The sequence below is a fragment of the Uranotaenia lowii genome, chromosome 3, assembly GCF_029784155.1.
Source record: "Uranotaenia lowii strain MFRU-FL chromosome 3, ASM2978415v1, whole genome shotgun sequence".
Classification (NCBI taxonomy): Eukaryota; Metazoa; Arthropoda; class Insecta; order Diptera; family Culicidae; genus Uranotaenia; species Uranotaenia lowii.
In genome coordinates this window covers 218,420,175-218,442,267 of record NC_073693.1, presented here as the reverse complement: position 1 = coordinate 218,442,267, position 22,093 = coordinate 218,420,175, and the positions used below count along the sequence as shown (strand labels likewise).

The 22,093-nt window shown below is 32.9% G+C and overlaps 1 protein-coding gene across 1 annotated transcript; it reads left to right on the top strand.

The window, feature by feature from the left end:
* The first annotated feature begins 1,843 nt into the window (after positions 1 to 1,843).
* LOC129758045 (acanthoscurrin-1-like) lies at positions 1,844 to 17,391 on the top strand. Its single transcript, XM_055755476.1, has 2 exons — positions 1,844 to 1,938; positions 16,784 to 17,391. Exons 1-2 carry the CDS (start codon positions 1,927 to 1,929, stop codon positions 17,150 to 17,152), a joined length of 381 nt encoding a protein of 126 aa, XP_055611451.1. The 5' UTR covers positions 1,844 to 1,926; the 3' UTR covers positions 17,153 to 17,391.
* The last annotated feature ends 4,702 nt before the right edge of the window (positions 17,392 to 22,093 follow it).

The window sequence follows — 22,093 nt, the reverse complement described above, 5'->3', positions numbered from 1 at the left end:
AATTCTCCAAATTGTTTTTGTGGAGAACTAGACTCAATCAAGCACAGAATAAAACAATGTCAACCTTCTAAAATTGTTTGGAATTTTATAGCGGATATCATCCGAAATCGAATGAAGATTTACATTCTTGATCCAGAAGTTTTAATATCAACTGTAATTGGTGAAAAAAGCTGTAAATTAAAGGCTTCACTATGGGTAGTAGATGAAGCTATGTGTTTTAACTTAAATAACCATGGGAAAAATGACATCAATCGATTGCGAGAGTTTCAGAAAAGAATTCGCGAAAAACGTTGGAATAGTAAGGAAATATTTAATAAACATCAAATAGAATTTGTTAGAAATTTAGAAATTTTTTGAACATCTGTAAACAATGTAATAAGGAAAGTTGAGGATTGAAAACAACAAGGAATTATAATAATAAGGAATTGATTATTATTAGCAAATTATCATAAGATAAGTTTGTAATAAACAAAATTAATGAAAAGGAAAAAAAAACCATCGAAAATTTTTAAAAAATGGCTCTAATGTCTGTTTACTACCAATACATTTTTTGAAATTGTTTCCTATAATTGAATATGAGGTTGAATATGTTCATAGTAATTTATTCATTTTTTAAATTTCACGATTCTTGTTATAACATTGCTTTTGAAATTTAGCCATATTCTCAGATGAATACCTCGGCTAAGGACTTAATCTGGGTAAGATTAGTTTATATTCACCCTTTAAAATGCACTGTTGACTGATGAGCATTAAAGGGTTTATTTCAATTTGCAAATAGCTCCAATGAGATCCTCTTATAGAAATGTTGACTAGCATCTGACGGATGAAAGCTATTGGACAAAACAGATTCGATGTTCAAGTTTTGAATAAACGATAAAATCTATATTATGATCATTTAAAATTACATAGTTTCTAGTTTTTTGCTTCGATATTTTTTTTAAAAATGATATACATACTATAAATTCCATTTTTATGCATGAGAAATATTACACAATATTACAGCACACGTTTCGTGTTTTATATTGTATGTAAACAATACCTAACTTAATTTCTTTAGCATTCATTGAATCTTTATGCATGACAAAGTGCTTTGTTTTTTAATAAGTCAAACGATCGATCCTTGATCTGTTATCCTTCAACTGTTATTATCATCTTTTTGTTAAATAGGTCGACCCATTAAGTCAATCTATTGAATGTTAATGGCGAACCAATGGGTGGTTTTTCGATTCGCAACGTTTCCCGGGTGCCAAGTTGTTGATTTAGAATTGCTCACAAATGCGATTAAATAGGAGCACCAGAGCATAGTAGCTATTAGGTGTTTATCATTTCTTATTTCATAGGGCATCAATATTTTTTCAATCAAACCCACAACGCGAGCACGATGGTGATGATTAAACCGAATGCTGCTGCTGCTGCTGCTACTCCATCAAACATTTACATTATGTTAACTAGCATTGCCCCGCCCCGTTGCGCAAAAGTTCTCTTGCTCTTGGTTCTTGGTGTGCCAAAGCGTTTGTGCTACTTTACCCTCCTATAGGTAATAGTTATCAAATCTTGGGATATTGGATGCTGGGAAGCTTTTCCCGCGCAATTTCGATGCCTCGAGAACTTGACCGTTGAGAACTTGGGCCGTGTAAATAACTTATCACCCGGTGGTGATTTGGCTGACGGTTGTTGGTTAGTTGTTGTGGGTAGGTGGTTATAATTTTTTCCCCTATCTGCCTTTGGCCGTTGTTGTTTGTAGTATTATTTTTGCCGCTTTTGCCTGCATCACCCCGAACAAATAGCCAGAAGCATAAATCGGTTCGAGTTACGAGTATAAAGGTGATGGGTTTTCCCAGCCCTTGTATCAATTCAATCGTTGCAACCCTTCGGTACACAAGTGCATTTTCCGCCCAGAAGAAAAACCACCCAAGAACATTCAGAATGAAGTTTTTGGTAAGTGCCTAACATTGGAATTTTGTGACTCTGCGAAAAAGTGATTATTTTTATTGAAAAGTTGTTGGGTGGGTGTGGATGTGACGGCGAACGTGACAATCATAGGAACGTGTACGACAATGAAAAGTTTCCTGATGGACATCGTGTAACGGAAGCTGTCGTTTATGTATACTGAATGAAAAAATTGTGTTGCCTTTGCTATACTAGTGATAATCTTAATATAAAACATCAAATAATACAAGGGACTTTGGGGTTTTTTTATAATTCCTCTGAGCAGTGATAGTGATGAGTTGCGAATTTTATAACTTCAGTTATCAATCCAGAGCTAAGCATTACGAATTTATAACTCTCTTTTTTTTAACTCGATTCAACCAGCAGAGCATTCAGAGTGAAAATTTCTTCGCCAGTAATTGCTTAATTTTTTTTTTAACTTTGGTATGTGGTTTTTGCAAAAATCACTAATTGAGAAAACTTCAAATTATTTGATTTGAAAAATTGTTTCACACATACAAACGGAAAAAATAACGGTTTGAAAAACTTTAGGTACTCATAAACAAACGGTCGATTTATGATATCAAATATAATTTTGTAATAGTTATCATAGCTCCAGTGGAATATGATTATCTAGTATGTCAATTTAAATTACCGAACGTTTGAAATTAATAATTTTAAACTTCTTTGACAAAGTATAATCAAAGTTTCGAAATTGATTATTCAAAAATTCTTTTTATAAGTTATAACCCTGGACATAACTTTTCAGTTCATGATAGCGTTAAATATCTTCTATGTTAAGCTCATTTTTTCCAAACCAATGAGGTTTCATGATTTTTTGATGTGAGCTTACAAGCTATTTGGCAATCAAGAAAGAAATATCATAATAATCGCATTGGGATGATGTTGTAAAATTACTTTTAAAATTACAGGGGATTATTTTTTGTTTGCATTCTACAATTATTGTAAAATAATGAAGATTTTAAAATAAAGATATATAAAAATCGATAACTTGTAAAAAACAATCAAATTTACTCTTCAAGACAATATTCTAGTGAAATTCTCGAACTCTTCACAAACCAACTTTGTAAAGATGTTGTACAAAATTTCAGTATTCTTCGAATGTTTCCATCGTATAAAAAAAAGTGTTAATGGTGTTAAAAAAAGACTAATTTTAATATGCGATGCAAGCAATAATAAATATTGACTACTCAAACATAAACATTTTCGTTTATCTTTGAAAACTTCAACCCACTCTTCAACATATGAAGTTTTTAGTGGTCTGATCAAAGAACGCAAGGTAGGAGCAAGTTGGGGCATAATAAAGATCTTTGTGGTTTCCTAGTTTTAAAAAACCGCTAAGTTCAATTTATTTTTACCAACAGAAAAGTTGATTTCTAAGATATTTGTTTCTCAGACGCCACATCGTAAAAAAAAGATTGTTTACGCGGTTTTGGGGCGCAAACCGTTTGAGTTAAATCGGTCAAGATCAAAATAATTTGTGCATATCGTTGTTTCATGAATCTTGTTTGATCTGTGGTTTGAGCAATCTTTAAGTAATTTGCATAATCGTACTCATGAATAAATACGCAAATGTAAAGTTATTCAAATCGTTTTGTTTTGCTTTTCTCGCGGTTAGTAAGTACATTTTCAACACAATACATAGTAAACAAAAGTTGATGAGTTGGGTAATTTGTTTATCGAAATCCCAACATGCGGAGCTCGTTAGTCTGTTCGGCAATTTATTTAATTTTTAAAATTGATCCTTTCAATATTAAGGGGAAGTGTTTATCTTCCATATTTACTTGGAAATCGGAAATTAAACAAATTGAACCTTTTGTCAAAGTTGTGAATGATAAGATACTGGAATAAGACACAGATTTTGAATGCCTATATCAAGAAAAAATAGATAAGTCTTATAAATTTTAAACTTTTTATCATTGAAACATTAAATCACTCTAATCATAATCTTTCAGTGAAAACAGAAGAGCTTGATACTGATCCGATAAAAATACGATAAGAACAAAATATTACCATGAAAAATTGCCACATGGCATACATAACTATGTTTAATGCACAAGAACTAGTGATAACTAAAACATCCGTTTCTACAATTTTCAATAAAATAATATTAAAAAAATGCAAGTGAAAATGAAATATAGCTAAAAACATCAATATGCGCATTTAGCCCGCCCTGATCGAAAATAGGCTATTTTGACTTCTTTTATTATAAAATTATTTTCAAAAAAAAATGTAAGAGATTTTAACAGAAAAATTGCTCAAACGTATAGTTCTATAGGAATATGGGAGAAAACGAGTACTTTCCTTAATATGCGCATTTAGCCCGCCTCTCCCCTACTGACAGTTTTCGGAAAAAAATACCAAAATGGGGTTGTAAATGATTTGTCGGAAAAAAATAACAAAATGTGGTTGTAAATGATTTGTCAGTGTTGGCGACAGTTGTCAATGTGACAGATAATTGAAACGCCGATGCACCGCAACTGTTGATTAATCTGTGATCATTATTGAGCCACTGTTAAATAAAATTAGTAATTTTTACCGAGCAATCGATTATTTTTGACCAAGCTGCTTTTTAATACTGGAATAATCGCGATTTTGGATAATTTTCTCTGGATTACGCTCTATTCAAAAATATTCTGTAAAGAGTCACTAATTAAACTTTATAATGAACATAATATAAACATAATACATCTATTATATAAAATTCTCTTGTAACGGTGTTTGTAGTACTACTCCTCCGAAATGACCAACACGATTTGAATGAAATTATTTTTCGAATATTCTGTAGCCATGCGAATCGGTTTATATCGAATAAAATTAACAAAAAGTCACCTCAATTGTCCGTAAAAATAAAATTTGTAGTTTTTTGAATCAAATAAAAGTCATGACATCCATTTTTTCGAGATTTTCGTTACTTTGGGCGCCGAGCGGGCGGTTTGTTATTCGTCTCTATGGTCGAGGCGTCGCGAACAAACGTCGTGAGAGGATAGTAACCAGGGCATAGCATACTGATTAGTGGGAATACTTGGGCGCCTATTTCTCAACCAAGCATACTTTCAATGCACGTGGCGGCGATATGAAGCCTAGATGTGTGTTTTTTCTTCTTGATTCCTAGCTTATTTGTACAGCACATATGAATAAATGAAGCCTAGATGTGACCCAGATTGATATTTTACCGATAAAATCAAAATCATTTAAACGGTTTTAAATATAAAAACTGTTTTTATTTCATGTCAATTGAATCAGCAATGGTTGTCTAAAAAACATGAATTTGATACTGCTGCACATGAAAAAATGGTATGACTCTTTGCGGACGTTTGAAAAAAAGAAAGTGGGAAGATTTACGTACGATTGAATAATTCAATACGCCTAGAAACATTTTTCGAACATGTACAAATGTACTTAACTGAAGATAAATCAAGCGCCTTTAAATTTACAGAACAACAACAAAATCCGTTGAAAATGAACAGACACATGTACTGATTAAATAGGATTGATGTTTATTTAAAGGCCGAATGCAAAGAATTTTTTGCAACCATATGTGTAAGTTATCAATAGTCTAAGAAGAATTTCCAGTTAAAAGGTACAAGAGCGAATGCAAACGTTCAAAATTTACATAAAATGTATACATTATTTCTTCATTTATAAATGGTTGGGCCCAAATAAACAATCTGACTAAACAACTCAACTTTTTCTAAAATTATTTACCGACAAACTGTTTACAGGTTCACTGTTATCATACCCGGTGTTCCTCTATTGAGAGTTTCGATTTACAAAAAAAAAACTTATTTTTTTAAGGTTTTGAGTTATTTCAGTATGAAATTTTCCAGAAAATGATATGAACTCATGAAACCATCGTAGCCTGAACAGATTATTTCTTTTCGAACTATTTAGTTTTTTTTTTCAAATCTGCTTTTCAATTAAATGTTATTGAATCTTGAAAATATTATATAGTCTTAAATTAAATCGCAGATCCCCACCAACAATGTTCAGGATATTTTGAAATCAGAACATTATTTCGATCTTCAATTAAAAACATATTTTTTTCTATTTTTCATACCAATCGTTTCCTTGATTCATTGGGTCATTTTTTTTCATTAATCAATATAAAAAAAGTAGATTGCAGTATACAAGATCGCCAGATTTTATGCCATAGCAAATGCTGTTTGGGAACACTTCAAGTTGAAATGTGTCATATCTATAAGTTCGGTATCTAGAAAAACTTTCTGAACATGGTTTTGGTGAAAATATGTACAGTCCCCCCACAATCATTAGTCACTTAACGTATCATTTCACTACAAAATGTTCGTTCATTCGGGTGTTAGTGGACCAAACATCAAGCTTTGCATGAATTTCAGTCATTAAATATTTCCTCTTTGATTTCAAACATGATTTTGTTTCCAAATTTGTTGAAAAATAAAATAATTTACCGAAACAATCAACGTTTTTCAAAACCACAATTATGGGTCAAAATTGAAGCTTGTAACAATTATTAGTCATATTGCCCACATTTATTAGTCGCATAGAAGTCCATGGCAACACCCGAATATCAACATGAAAATCAACAAGTTTCTGGCAAACATTCAGGGGCATTTTTCGCTAGTATACGTTCAAGGGGCAATTGGGTTGAGCTAGCAACCAAGAAATGTTTTGTTTTGCTTGCGAAAAAGTGACCCATGATTGTGTGGAACTTGGTGGATTCTGTAACAATTATGGGTCACTTTTATTTTGCTAAATATTAATGAAATTTTCGCATTTCATTCGCTCAGTTTTATTTGGAAAATGTAAACTCTTCTTTTGTGCTTATATGGGACCAATTCATTTGGTTGGAATCTTTGAAATACCCGCTTAAGGGGCTTAATGGTTTAAGATGTCATCCTTATAACATTGAAATTTTATGCGATAGTTCCGCAGCTTATAGTTCACCTTTGATAAAAAAGTATTCAAACAGCAATTTTACTGTTATCAAACCCACAAATAATATTTTTGATGCATTTTAATGATATTGTCGATAAACTAAAAATAATAATATGATATAATTTCTTTTGGTTTAGTAGATATCAGCAGTTCTAATGATCGGTGACTAATAATTGTGTGTGACCCATGATTGTGGGGGGACTGTATATTAATTCAAACTACTTCGAGGGGTGAGGATGGTGAACAAAAAGCTGTCCCAAAACTAATTGGGAGCTAAAAGCGCTGCGTTAGGAATATTAATCCTAACGCAGCGCTTTTAGCTCCCAAATATTCCGAAAATTGTCTCAATATTCAAAATTTTATTTTCATAAAGTATCATATGCAATAAAATACAATAAATGAGAAACTTTTGATTTCGATTCACACCTTAATGTTATTTCGAACAAAGTGGAATAAATCAACGAAATGGTATACAATAAATGAAACATACATATTATCAACATACAATTATTTATGGAAAAAGTTACAAAAAGTGATTTTTTTTTTTGCAATAGGCTAGCAAGTTGGACGATAACATCGAACTAAAAAAAATAAACTATTTTGAGACAAGAACCTGAAACCTGACCATTCGTTGATATACAAAAAATCTGAATGAAAGAAAAGTTAATAAAAAAGTATTCATGAAAGTTGCATGTAAGATTTATTGAAAGTTATTTATTTGTTTATTTGAGAAAAGATCCGTAGAACTGAATTAAAATTGTTAGGTTTTATTTCGATAGAATTAAGCGGGACAATTCGAGTAACCGGAAATGAGAGAAATTAAAAAAAACTAGAACATGTTCACAAAAGCGAGACGATTAACAACTCAATATTTCATAAATTATAAAAGTTGATCAGCGATGAAAAAATGGAAAATGGACGCCAAATTTAACAGGGTAAGACGAAGTTTACCGGGTCTGCTAGTAATGTAATAAAATTATGTTTCCATAATATTTTTTGACTGTACCTACATATAAAAACCCAAACCTTCATAACTATCCGCAGACTCAGATTCATTGGCCGTTTAGAGAAAGTTCAGTCGTGTTGGAAGGAAGTGGTAGAAGTTTTGAACTGTCAAAAGCACATTTTGAAAATTTTACAATGTAACTAGCAGACCCGGTAAACTTCGTCTTACCCTGTTAAATTTGGCGTCCAGTTTCCATTTTTTCATCGCTGATCAACTTTTATAATTTATGAAATATTGAGTTGTTAATCGTCTCGCTTTTGTGAACATGTTCTAGTTTTTTTTAATTTCTCTCATTTCCGGTTACTCGAATTGTCCCGCTTAATTCTATCGAAATAAAACCTAACAATTTTAATTCAGTTCTACGGATCTTTTCTCAAATAAACAAATAAATAACTTTCAATAAATCTTACATGCAACTTTCATGAATACTTTTTTATTAACTTTTCTTTCATTCAGATTTTTTGTATATCAACGAATGGTCAGGTTTCAGGTTCTTGTCTCAAAATAGTTTATTTTTTTCAGTTCGATGTTATCGTCCAACTTGCTAGCCTATTGCAAAAAAAAAAATCACTTTTTGTAACTTTTTCCATAAATAATTGTATGTTGATAATATGTATGTTTCATTTATTGTATACCATTTCGTTGATTTATTCCACTTTGTTCGAAATAACATTAAGGTGTGAATCGAAATCAAAAGTTTCTCATTTATTGTATTTTATTGCATATGATACTTTATGAAAATAAAATTTTGAATATTGAGACAATTTTCGGAATATTTGGGAGCTAAAAGCGCTGCGTTAGGATTAATATTCCTAACGCAGCGCTTTTAGCTCCCAATTAGTTTTGGGACAGCTTTTTGTTCACCATCCTCACCCCTCGAAGTAGTTTGAATTAATATACATATTTTCACCAAAACCATGTTCAGAAAGTTTTTCTAGATACCGAACTTATAGATATGACACATTTCAACTTGAAGTGTTCCCAAACAGCATTTGCTATGGCATAAAATCTGGCGATCTTGTATACTGCAATCTACTTTTTTTATATTGATTAATGAAAAAAAATGACCCAATGAATCAAGGAAACGATTGGTATGAAAAATAGAAAAAAATATGTTTTTAATTGAAGATCGAAATAATGTTCTGATTTCAAAATATCCTGAACATTGTTGGTGGGGATCTGCGATTTAATTTAAGACTATATAATATTTTCAAGATTCAATAACATTTAATTGAAAAGCAGATTTGAAAAAAAAAACTAAATAGTTCGAAAAGAAATAATCTGTTCAGGCTACGATGGTTTCATGAGTTCATATCATTTTCTGGAAAATTTCATACTGAAATAACTCAAAACCTTAAAAAAATAAGTTTTTTTTTTGTAAATCGAAACTCTCAATAGAGGAACACCGGGTATGATAACAGTGAACCTGTAAACAGTTTGTCGGTAAATAATTTTAGAAAAAGTTGAGTTGTTTAGTCAGATTGTTTATTTGGGCCCAACCATTTATAAATGAAGAAATAATGTATACATTTTATGTAAATTTTGAACGTTTGCATTCGCTCTTGTACCTTTTAACTGGAAATTCTTCTTAGACTATTGATAACTTACACATATGGTTGCAAAAAATTCTTTGCATTCGGCCTTTAAATAAACATCAATCCTATTTAATCAGTACATGTGTCTGTTCATTTTCAACGGATTTTGTTGTTGTTCTGTAAATTTAAAGGCGCTTGATTTATCTTCAGTTAAGTACATTTGTACATGTTCGAAAAATGTTTCTAGGCGTATTGAATTATTCAATCGTACGTAAATCTTCCCACTTTCTTTTTTTCAAACGTCCGCAAAGAGTCATACCATTTTTTCATGTGCAGCAGTATCAAATTCATGTTTTTTAGACAACCATTGCTGATTCAATTGACATGAAATAAAAACAGTTTTTATATTTAAAACCGTTTAAATGATTTTGATTTTATCGGTAAAATATCAATCTGGGTCACATCTAGGCTTCATTTATTCATATGTGCTGTACAAATAAGCTAGGAATCAAGAAGAAAAAACACACATCTAGGCTTCATATCGCCGCCACGTGCATTGAAAGTATGCTTGGTTGAGAAATAGGCGCCCAAGTATTCCCACTAATCAGTATGCTATGCCCTGGTTACTATCCTCTCACGACGTTTGTTCGCGACGCCTCGACCATAGAGACGAATAACAAACCGCCCGCTCGGCGCCCAAAGTAACGAAAATCTCGAAAAAATGGATGTCATGACTTTTATTTGATTCAAAAAACTACAAATTTTATTTTTACGGACAATTGAGGTGACTTTTTGTTAATTTTATTCGATATAAACCGATTCGCATGGCTACAGAATATTCGAAAAATAATTTCATTCAAATCGTGTTGGTCATTTCGGAGGAGTAGTACTACAAACACCGTTACAAGAGAATTTTATATAATAGATTTTTTTTTCAAGATCTACGGTCGTCAATTTTCTTTACAACACTGTTAATTTTCGTATGCTGTGATGCAAAAATTGTTGGATGTATATCAGATACACCTGAAATAGAAACAGTGTTGCAAAGAAATTTCACGGCAGCAGATCTTGAAAAATGTTTTGCATTGTAAAATTTTCAAAATGCGCTACCAGTGTCTAAATTCATACCACTTTCTTCCAACACGAGTGAACTTGCTCTTAGTTGGAATGGGTGAATGAAAAGCTGCTATTACTTCACGACTGTGAGAGCAAGTTCACTCGTGTTGGGAAAAAGTAGTAGAAATGTTGACACTTGAAACACATTTTGAAAAGTTCAACCATGCAAAAATGTTTTTTTATGACACTGTTTCTATTTCAGCATTATGTGATAGAATTGTTGCTATTTTTGCATCACAGCATGCGAAAATAGAACACGTGCTGTAAAAAAATTTGAAGGCCGCAGATCTTGAAAATGTTTTTGCATGGTAGAGTTTTCAAAATGTGCTAAAAGTGTCAACATTTCTAACGCTTTTTCCCAACACGAGTGAACTTGCTCTGAGAGTGAGAAGTAAGCTACACTGAAAATAATTTTCACTTAAAATGTAAGTGAGATTTGGAGTGAATTTCAAATGTTTACTCAGGACATTAATATCTTTCAGTTATAGTAGATTTCGGTAAAATTTTGGAATATCAATCACAAATTTACTTTGTTTATTCAAAACAATTATTTGTATTAAAAATTGAAATGTAAAAAATCATCATTATTTTTTCATTTTTTGGATTAAAATAAAAGTTTCAACTTTTAAAAAACATGCACTGCTTCACTGTTACGAGACAAGCTGGCTGCTCTTTTCTGAAATACGAGATAAATAATTTTAAATTTAACATACGTTTTTTGCGGTTTTCATGAAACTTACTTTAATTTCACTGCACTTGAATATTTCCAAAATAAACCACCATCTGAAAGCATATCAGGAACCTGCCTGTACTTAAGCAGAAAGTTCAAAGTATAATAATTACGTTGAGTTGGTCACCATGAGTGCACTAACCTTAAACAAACATTTCAATGTCCAATTTCACTTTGAAGAAGACCACTACGACATGTAATCTCAAACTCAACACTGTTGTTTCTCTTCTAAAGCGCAATAAAACAATCATCCTCTACATAGTTTACATTCGCTGTGCAAAAATTGACTTGAACTAGAAGTGACGGGCAAGTTAAATTGGCTTAAGTGATCGGTCAAATGAATTTCAAGTGAGCATCGAAGACATTCAGTGCCGGTCACTTAAAACTAAAGAGATGAGTTAGTGAATATTGACTCGGTCACTTGAAGCTTAAGTGAGAGGCAATTGAAATGTACATGAGCCGCTTGAAATGAAGAAATTCACCGAGTTTTCACGTTTAAGTGAATCTTCTAGTGTTTTTTAAGTGTGATTGGGGGTTCAGTGTAGAATTTGTTTGTTTTGCTCCAAGATAGGTAGACATTGCGCTTAACTTCAATCGACAGAGCCGTGTAAACGCAGGATCCAAAATAGTAGGGGAGAACTGTACAAGACGCACCAGCGAGGTAAAATGGCCCATGCCATTCTTTCTCAAAAACACACTAACCTTTGGCTCCGAATGGTGTTTTTCTTCATTTTTATTGTAGCAAACGAGCTTTTTCATCATTTTTAGATGAAAAGTTCACAAAAACGACTCTAATTCTTAGAAACAGAAGAATTAATGGATTGTGCCTAAAACTTGTTATTTTATATGGTTAGCATATAAGGTTTTATGGTAAACCAGTCTGCGCTATCTGATTCAACTGCAGCTTTTCGTTATAACACTCGTATACACTTTCGAATGGATATTAATATTTTATTATATTTCACTAACTTTCCACAAATTTTAACTAAAATTAATCATATAAAAATTGGGGCAGAATGCTCGCAAAACCACGTGTTTTTGGCTAAAATTTTGAATGCTGTTAACTTTTGAGAAAAACCAAATGTCAAAACAAAATTTCTTTCTTTTCATTTGCTGACTCTTAAATTAAGATAAGAATGCATAATTACAACAAATTTCGTCCTTGTTTGAGTTAAAAACGTGCACCAATATTTGACTCGAAAAAATTATCTGCCGCCATGTTTGCCGCGATATCAGTCAAGAAATTGAATTTCGTTGCCTACCTGAAGGCGTTTTACCTATAAGGAAATAAAAAAGTGAATTTTTAAAGCAAAATTTTCGTTAAATTAAGCAATAAAAAATGATTTTTTGCCAAAGTATGGTTAGTTTGCAAAAATACGATTAACATGTAATAAAAAATTTGATGTTTCAATAACTATAGTCCGTATAATCTTTGTTCCATTTCTCACCACCCATTCGGTATGGTGCGTTCTGTCCACTAGTTTTGGCGTTCTACCCCGCGGCTTGTTTTCTGGCTGTTTAAGATTTTCACAAAAATATAACCAAAATCGTGTTTTTAACATATTATTTTTTTCTGAAAAGATGTAATTATGATCCCTGAATCATCGTGAACTTTCAATTTGGTTCATAGATGATGGGTATCGCTGTAAATAGTGATTATGCTTAACTGGTGCGTCTTGTACAGTTTTCCCCTAATGAAATTTCGAACGATTTGTATGGGGTTTGAAACAAAATCACAATTTATGGAAAATTGAGGGGTTTTATTGTTCTTATTGGTAATCAATCGCATTCTTTGAAATAACTTGTGTGGCAATCAGTAAAATTTATGTTCAAAAGCTTTCGATATTCTGATTACGAGACAGCTTTTCTTTTGAAATTTAGCAGTATTTGAGCAACATTTTCGATATTCGGAAAGCACTTTTTCAAATGTAGTTATAAAAATCTGCTAAAAAAATGACTTGTTACAACTTGTAATGAATGCTACTTTCTTATATACCCTAAAAAAATATAAAATTAAATCACTTATAAATAGTGAATTTGACGAAAACCATTTTTTTAACTCGGGTAAAAATCCACGTTAAAAAATATTTTTTCCTTCTACAGAAGCGCCTAATACATTGTAAAAACTTTGGAGAACATTTTTTTTTGCAGAGTTTTAAAACTAAGGAGTGAATTTGAAAAAAATGCAACACTTGGATTTGTGAATAACTTTCGAACGCATGGATGTGAATTGATGAAATTTTCAGTGACGGTACCTAGTAATATAGTGTGCACGTGCACAAAATTTGGTGACAATCTGTCAAGTGGTTTTTGAGATAGCGTCCAATACTAAAGTTAATTGACAATTTTTTTTTTACAGGCTCGAGGAAAATCCAAAAAAGTACCAGTAGGAGACCCAAAAACAACTAGAAATCAACTATTCGACCAAAGTTTACATGGTGAATCGTTAAAGAAATTCTAAACGATCCAATAGCGAGCTAAAATATGAATAAAATTGAAGATGATTGATTCCATGAAGTGAGAGGAATGTGAAAGGTTTTTTCAAGCTCAAACCGAAAATATGAATAGAGGAAGTTATGAAAAAGTCATTTTTTTCTGATTGGTTCGTCTAGCTGATTTATAAATAGGCATGACTTCATTCCTACAAGGTAGCAAAGCTGCCCATCGGTAAAATAAACAAAATACGGTGGTCAAATCGTGCGCAAATATTTGGACTGCTTGTGGGAAAATATTCTCAATAATTTCGTGATGCAAAACGAATTCTTAAGCGGTCACTTGGCAGGTTTCCAACTAGAATTTTTTCGTTGACAAGTCTTGCCTGTATTTCTCGGGGATAAACTTTGAGAAAAAAATGAAAAATTTAACGTCTTGTACTTGAAGAGGCTAACGATCTGTGGAAAATTAAAATTACTCATTCTTTCATCATAACGATTGACACGATGAATGGCTAAAAATACGAAGTAGACTGCCTCCAAATGCGACCGTTTTCTCTGCAAAGCACTTCAATAGCTCTCACAACATAAATACGGCGTTTAAGTTGAATCTGGAATCGTGCCATTATGCAAAAACGGTGGTGGAGTGGTTAGAAGTCAAATATGTTGTTTTTGTGCCGAAGGAGGACAATCGGCTAAATTTGTTATAATTTCGACCAAATTCAAAATATTGAGTTTTTCTGAAGGTTTAAGCTTCAGAAAACCGAAAACGTAATCGAAAATATCCTTGATTTGAACAAAGGTGGTTCAATGTATGCATTATAGATGGCGTGTTGCCCAAAAATTAAAGTCGAAAAATTTCTTCATTGGACGCTATTTCAAAAACCATTTGCCAGAATATCGAAGACATTTGCACAAGTGAACATTACATTACCAGGTAACTTCGCTCAAAATTTCATCAATTTACATCCATGCGTTCAAAAGTTATTCATAAATCCAAGTGTTGCATTTTTTTTCGAATACACTCCTTAGTAGTTTTACTACAGAACTAAAAATATTTTTGTTAATTTTCCATACATTTCTGTGAAATTTCTATAACAATATTTCGATTGTCCTACTAATACATATGCATGCAATGGAACAGTGTAGGCTAAGAAATCTAGCTATCCTGGTTTCGCATTGTCTTTGTAGTCAAAAATGACAGACAAAAATTTGACGTTTGTACGGACAGCTGATCATCTCACTTTACAGTATTCGGTTATTTTTCACCGAAGACTACAGTAGTCCTGGGTGAAAAATAACCGAATACTGTAAAGTAGTAACTAGTATGAAGATTTTTGACATACCAATGATCGAATTTCGATAGTTCAAGTACGGATTAGTGAAATTCGTAAGATGAAAAGGCAGAAATTGTGGATTCAAATCCTGTTTAGTGTAGTTCGTTACTTTTGAATAATTTTTCTGATATTTTTTTTCTTTCCTGAGAGATTCCTTTTTTCAATAAGAACAATCTAAGCCTGATGTCAAGTCGATAGCTCTTTGAGTCAAGTAAAATTTTCAATTTCTTTACCTTAAATTTTTCCGAGTTAAAAAGCAGAATTTGCTAAAACAGATAAAATATTATTCCTTTAAATTGTTACATCTTCAGACAGCGTAGAATAACTGCTAAACAAACTCTGAATATGGAAAGTAATAAATTGCTGCAACAATTAATTTAACTTAAAACTTTTGAAATTTGAAACCTTCCAACAGACAAGTATTTATGTGCTAGAGTGCATCCAATATCGAATTGATTTCAGGCCAAAAATTATTCATTAATCGAAACAAAATAACGAGCACACACAAATAAGATCTCAGTGAAATTTCATGTTTCTTTGAAGAGATTTTAATGCTACTTAACACTACGCGTACATCTTTCAAGGAACAGGTGGCGTGCATCTCACAAATGCTAAACCATCTGCCCACAGAAAGAGTACTATGTATGCCGTGACCGAGACTCGATCTTATGACCTCAGGCTTAGAAGTCTTAAACGCTATCCGCCGGGCCACGGTCGGCGCAATAGAAAAAAATACACCAGAAGTACAAACTAACACATGAAACATTTGTAAAAATCCCAACGACCTTTTTGAAGCAATTTTTAATTTTAGGCTAACCCACCAGATGCCTCTAAAGATACCAAATACAACTGTCACAATCACAATCAAATTGCAATGAAAACAGTAAAAAACAACTGAAATAGAATCAGCTTTTAAAAATTCGTACGAGCTACGTGAAAATTTTCAAGAAAAGCGCTGATGAAGTTTCATAACACATTCGTCATTTAAAAATAAAAAAAAGTATCTTGGAACTTATTCCCTATTTTATGAAGGTATTAATCACCGTAATGTATGTTTGTTATTTATTTTATCGGCTTTATCGGCGAAGATGTGTGATGATAATGCTTCTAAATAAATTCTACCCGATCATTTTTACCATCTTTCATTTCTTCTAACTTTCTATCCATCTATAAAATTTCATAATCTACTAAAAAGGACATCAATTTTCACCGATTAAGCCGATAAATTAAATAACTTATTCGTTTTTTTTCTTTAAACTTGATCAAAGTACAATATTTGAGACAGTAATTCTCGGAAGTGTCTGCTTAGAGATGCCTACAATCTGCATCGCTGCGTGAGACTATTCGTCAGAAATATTTTTATTCGACTGTAAATAGCTGGTTGGTTCCTCTGAAGCCATTCATGAATTTAAAAACTTATCTCAAACTGTTAGTTATTTCGCCTTTCTCCCAGCAGTGGAGAAAACATATGGCTGAAATTTTACCGTTCAACAGTAATTTTTATTACATTTATCGACAAATTGAAGCCGTTGATTCTACTAAGGGATATGCATACTGATTTTTGAGTTCATATACTTAAAGTGTGATTTGTATCTGTTGCACAGTGCCAGAGATGGCACTGTTTGATGTTGATTTTTAACAGCTTTTTCAGTGGAAGCATTTGAAAATTTACACGGTTTTGGAGATTTTTTTTCGAGCTTACGTCTGACGAGCCCAAAACTCATTGCTATTAATTTGCTTTTTTCGTTTCAATTTTCTAGATTGCCCTATGTACTCTGCTCGTCGTCGCCGCCGCCGTCAACGGGGCTGATGATGTCAAGACGACCGAGAAGCGAGGAATCTACAGTGGAGTGGGCTACGGTGGCCTCGGTTACGGAGGACTCGGATATGCCGGAGCTGGCTATGGTGGTCTCGGATACGGAGGACTTGGCTACGGAGGTCTTGGCTATGGTGGACTCGGCGGAGGATACGGAGGACTAGGATATGGCGGTTTGGGATCTAGCGCTTACTACAGCGGCATCCGAGGATACGGTTCCAAGGGAGCTCTCGGCTACGGTGGATATCCTGGTGGATATTTCGGTCAGGGTGGATACTTCGGAGGACTCGGCAATGGATATTACGGATACTAATGAAGTTGGAACTTGGGTAAACAATGTTCCATTCATTCAATGAAGGCTGTTCTGTGTTTATTTTTTGTTTATTTCTGTATCGATAGACTTACCAGTGGGAAGCACTGGAAAAATAACATTCGTGTGAAAATTTTAAGTCTAGAGAAAATTTTTTTTTGTATCTCCCGAAATTGCTCCTCTGTATCTGTTAAGATATTTATTCAAAGCTTTCTCGACCTGCCAAGCTAGTGTATTAGAGTTGTAAGTGTAATAAATTTTTCATACTAAAACAGTCAGTTATACTTATACCATTTGATGACAAAAGATACATCTCTGATAGTCCCATTTTGATGCATCGAATATTACTCAATCAAACAAGTCAGTCCAAACAATAAAAATCACCAATAATGCTCGATTTTGAAAGTTGACACACCAACATTACTTTTATTAAGATAAGTAATCATCTTTTATCTGTTTCCTGTAACAAATTATATTAGAACTATTTGAATAGATCACTGCATTTTTTTGGTTATTTCTAATAATCCGGAAATTTAAAAAGGGCTTTTAACAGATTTTCGTCTACCACTAAGAAAATTGACATTTGAGCTATACTATATTAAACTGCTTAATTTCTTCAAAATCATGACGTGAAATGATGAAATAAACGTTATGGGTTAGTTTTGAATCGAAAAAAAACAGGTTGGAATTCAAAAACTTTGATTTTTTTTTGTCAGTAAACCACACTTTGTACAGTTGAAAGTCATAGATAACAGCACTCTCTTGCAGTGAAATCCAAATTAAGTCTCAATATTGATTTTCCGGGTTTTATAAGGCCGATATTCATCATTTCCAGGAAGTTTTCCTTCGAAGTTTTGTTGAAGTTCACGCTGAAGAAAGTTTTTCGTGATTTTCAATAAATTCACCAGCGAGAGAATATACCACCGCCAACTTCCGATTCAATTGGAAATCATATCAATTTTACTGCAAGCCATCTGGTTCATCAAGTTTCATTTGAAAGTTCAACATTATTCCAAGAAATTCACTTTTTAGTTATCTTGATCACGCTACACCAAGGGAGAGTGGGGAATCATGGGCCACTTTTTTTCGTTGTTCCATAACTTCTTTATTATAAAAGATAAAATGAAAATAAAAAATGGTATGGTTTTCTACATTTTCAAGGTATCATAAGGTATTTTTGTAATTTTTTTCATAAGTTATTTTTTCCAAATTCTGACTGTTTGAAAAAAAGCAATATTTTTTGGATTTTGAAAAATGATGGGGAATCGTGGGCCACCAAATCCAAATTGACCAAATAACATGCACAGTTTATGAATTAACCCAAAACTGTGATTTCCTAATTCATTTTGTTATTTAAAAGCAATTTCAGATGATGAAATAAAAAAAGAGAGCTGTATATTATCGCATAGATTCCGAAACCTGGCTCGCGAACGTTTTGACAAAATTTCTTATATAGGATGGACAAAATATTTTTCATAACTCTTCATTTGGCATACGAAAACTTTACAGATAGGTAAAACGTATTTTGAGTTCTGAATGTGTAAGAAAACATAAAAATATAGGTGATTCAAGATGTGTGGCCCACGATTCCCCACAAGCTATGATTTGCAAATTGGTTGCGTTTGTGTGACTTTATTATTATTATTATTAAGTTTTATTCATCGAACATGTTGTTTTAATGAATTATCTATACTAAGGATCTATACAAAACAATTAGATAACACGAAACAATGAAGACTGGCGTACTCGGTTGATGAATCGGCTAGATGGCTCCCCCAATTGATGTAGATGCTCAGCAATCTGGAACGTACGCATCATTGCACTCACTGGTTCATTGTGTCCATAAGATGTTCGGTGGGTTCGATTCGATAGCAAAGAGTGATGACGTAAAGTCCTCGAAGGAGCATTAAAGTTGATCATTCCTAGCAGGTTTGGCGACTGAATTTCTCCATTCAGTATTTTTGCGATGAATGATGCCTGTTGAGTTTTTCGGCGGCGTTCCAATGTTTCTAATCCCAGAAGCTGGCACCGGTCGGAATATGCGGGAAGGTTTTCAGGATTACGCCAGGGTAGATGTCGTAGAGCGAATCTAACAAAACGCTTTTGTACACGCTCGATTCGCAAAATCCAACATAACTGATAGGGAGCCCAAACAATTGCAGCATGTTCTGTAACTGACCGGACAAGTGCGCAGTAGAGTGACGTCAAGCACAATGGGTCTCTGAACTCTCGTGCTACTTTGGAGATGAAGCCAAGCTGACGATTCGCCTTTCTTATAACTGAAGTTCGTTGACTATCGAACGTAAGCTGAGCATCGAGGATAACTCCAAGGTCGTCAACTTCAAATACCCTGTCAAGGCGCTGGTTATCGATGTTATAATCATATAAAATTGGGGTTTTCTTTCTATGGAATGTTATAACGGAGCACTTGGAGACGCTGACTGATAGCTTATTAAGTCTACACCATTCACCAAAGTGATCTAGTAAAGATTGAAGGTGTGCACAATCGACAGTGGATTCAACTGGAACGAATAGTTTCAGATCATCAGCATATCCTATTTTGGTTCCAATTTCCAAGCCTAGGATCAAGTCGTTGAAAAACAGAACAAACAGTAAAGGTCCCAAATTGCTCCCTTGGGGCACGCCAGATCGGTTATTGATGTTTCATCAAAAATTCCTTTTCCACGTGAAAGATCATGACAAAACTAAGATCATAAGTGTATGAGCATATTTTTGTTATGCACTTTAGGTTCTTCATCGATAAAATTAGCGAATGTTTTTTTAATTATGTAAGTAAATTTTTCTACCTTTTTTTAGCTTGATAAATAAAAGAAGCATATGATGCGTATTTCAGTCAACAACATATAGGAATACATGCTCACGCAAAGCGACGTCGATGACAGTTGGTTTGAGATTTTTATCTCAACACACATCTGAGATATTAAAAGTGGCCCACGATTCCCCATGGCCCACGATACCCCACTCTCCCCTACTTATTTCTTGACCAAATCATCCATCTCACCTTTATTAATCCCAAATAGTCGAAAATGGTCTCAATTCCATTTAACGGCAAGATAGTGCTGCCAACTACGACTTGAAACTGAAAAAGTAGTGTGTGCCTGATTAAAAAATTTTGACTGAGAAGACTGTTTTTGGATTTAAATTCGGCCTAGAATTTATGTATCTATGTAAAACTAAGTATTATAGCTCAAACAGAAAATTCCTTAGTTCTAGAGAAATATTTCCCGAACCCCCTTTGAAATTTTTGAAACCCTAGAAAACGCCTTAAAATTCGGTGATCTATTCAAATAGTTTGTAAAGCATTATAATTCACATCTAAACAGTAAATTTCACGAAATAATCTCATTTTTGCAGTAAAACTCAGTTCATTTAGAAATGGGACAGTTACGAATGCGTGTAGCTCAAAAACTATTCGTTTGATCGAAATACTTTCAATGAAGGAAATTGAGGAAAGGAAAATTAAGGAAATTAATCTTATGATGATTCAGGGCAAAAAAATAGAAAAAAAAATTATCTTTTTTTTATAAGATTTTTTTAACTTTATTCTTGGTATCTCCGATCGGCCAGCACAATCTTTTTTCATCATGACTGAAATTGAAATTGATTGATCAGTTTTTCCAACTTATAATTCGTCTAATCTGTATTTTATGTGACTGCATCCTCCTTCTTCAATTTCTGCTACTTTTTGGTCCAACACTTCTCTTTTGAAAGAAACTGAGGGCAATATGGTGAATTCAGCTGTTGCAAAATTTACAAAACATGATTATTTTTGTGCCACCAAAAAGTTTTTTACTGGAATGTCTGCTGGCCAAATCTGACAAAAACGAAGCACAACCATCATGAGATTGAACTTGAACTATGTATAATCGGTAAGTTAGGACGCAGGTTGCGAAGTATACATATTAAGATACTGTTTTTAGGCTTTTAAAAACAGTAAAATTCATATTTTTAGGAATAAAAATTATTGGGAGGGGGGGGGGGCGGATGTCTCAAACTTTCAACTTATCGGAGAAAAAATTGATTTGAACTTTGTGGACAATTTGAGAGTGTTTGCATACTTTTCCACCACTCACACACAGAAATTCTTAGAGTAATCAACGGTTTTGTCAGCTATCAATTTGAGAATGTTGGATTTTGAAAGAAACTGTTCAAAATTATTTTTAACTTTTTCTCTTTCGTCGTTAATATATCGAAAAATGCGTAAATTTTAAATATTGAAAAAAAAAATAGGTTGGATAGTACTTTTCACAGGTAGCAAAATGCTATCAAAATATTGAATGTCCGATTACTAGTAAATGAGCTATCAGCAAAAGAAAGCGTCCCATTTCTAGAAGAACTAAGCTGTAAAAAGTTTAAGTGGTACTATTCTTACTCTGCACCATTTTTCATATTTTAAGTCCTCAACTTATGCTGGATTTATCTGTTGAACAGTTTAAAAAAATTAAAGAAGGAAATTTTAACGATTTTCAATCATTCATATTTGTTTCAGAAAGCAAAACACATAGTGGTACTATCCATGATTCGCTCACTGTAGCATATGACATCATCGAGTAAGAATATTTCAAAAATTGAAGATTAAAGACGAATAGAACATCAGGGATTTTCCTATTTATCACAATTGAAACTTTACCAACAAAACGAACGAAACGATGGCATGTGACCAAGGTTGCCGAAATCATAGAAAAATCTATAATTTCACAGAATTTTTGGCCAATTTTCATAACAGAATCTGTGTCACAGAACACAGAATTTTCGAAATATTCACAGATTCTACAGAATTTTAAAATTTTGAGTTTTTTTCAAAATTTTTTTTCTTATGTCAATATAAATTTTGGTTAGTTATCTTTGAATTGGAAAATCATGAAAAAATTGGCAATGTTAATTGATTTTTCTCAAGTTAAATGTAAAAAGACGCAATTTGAC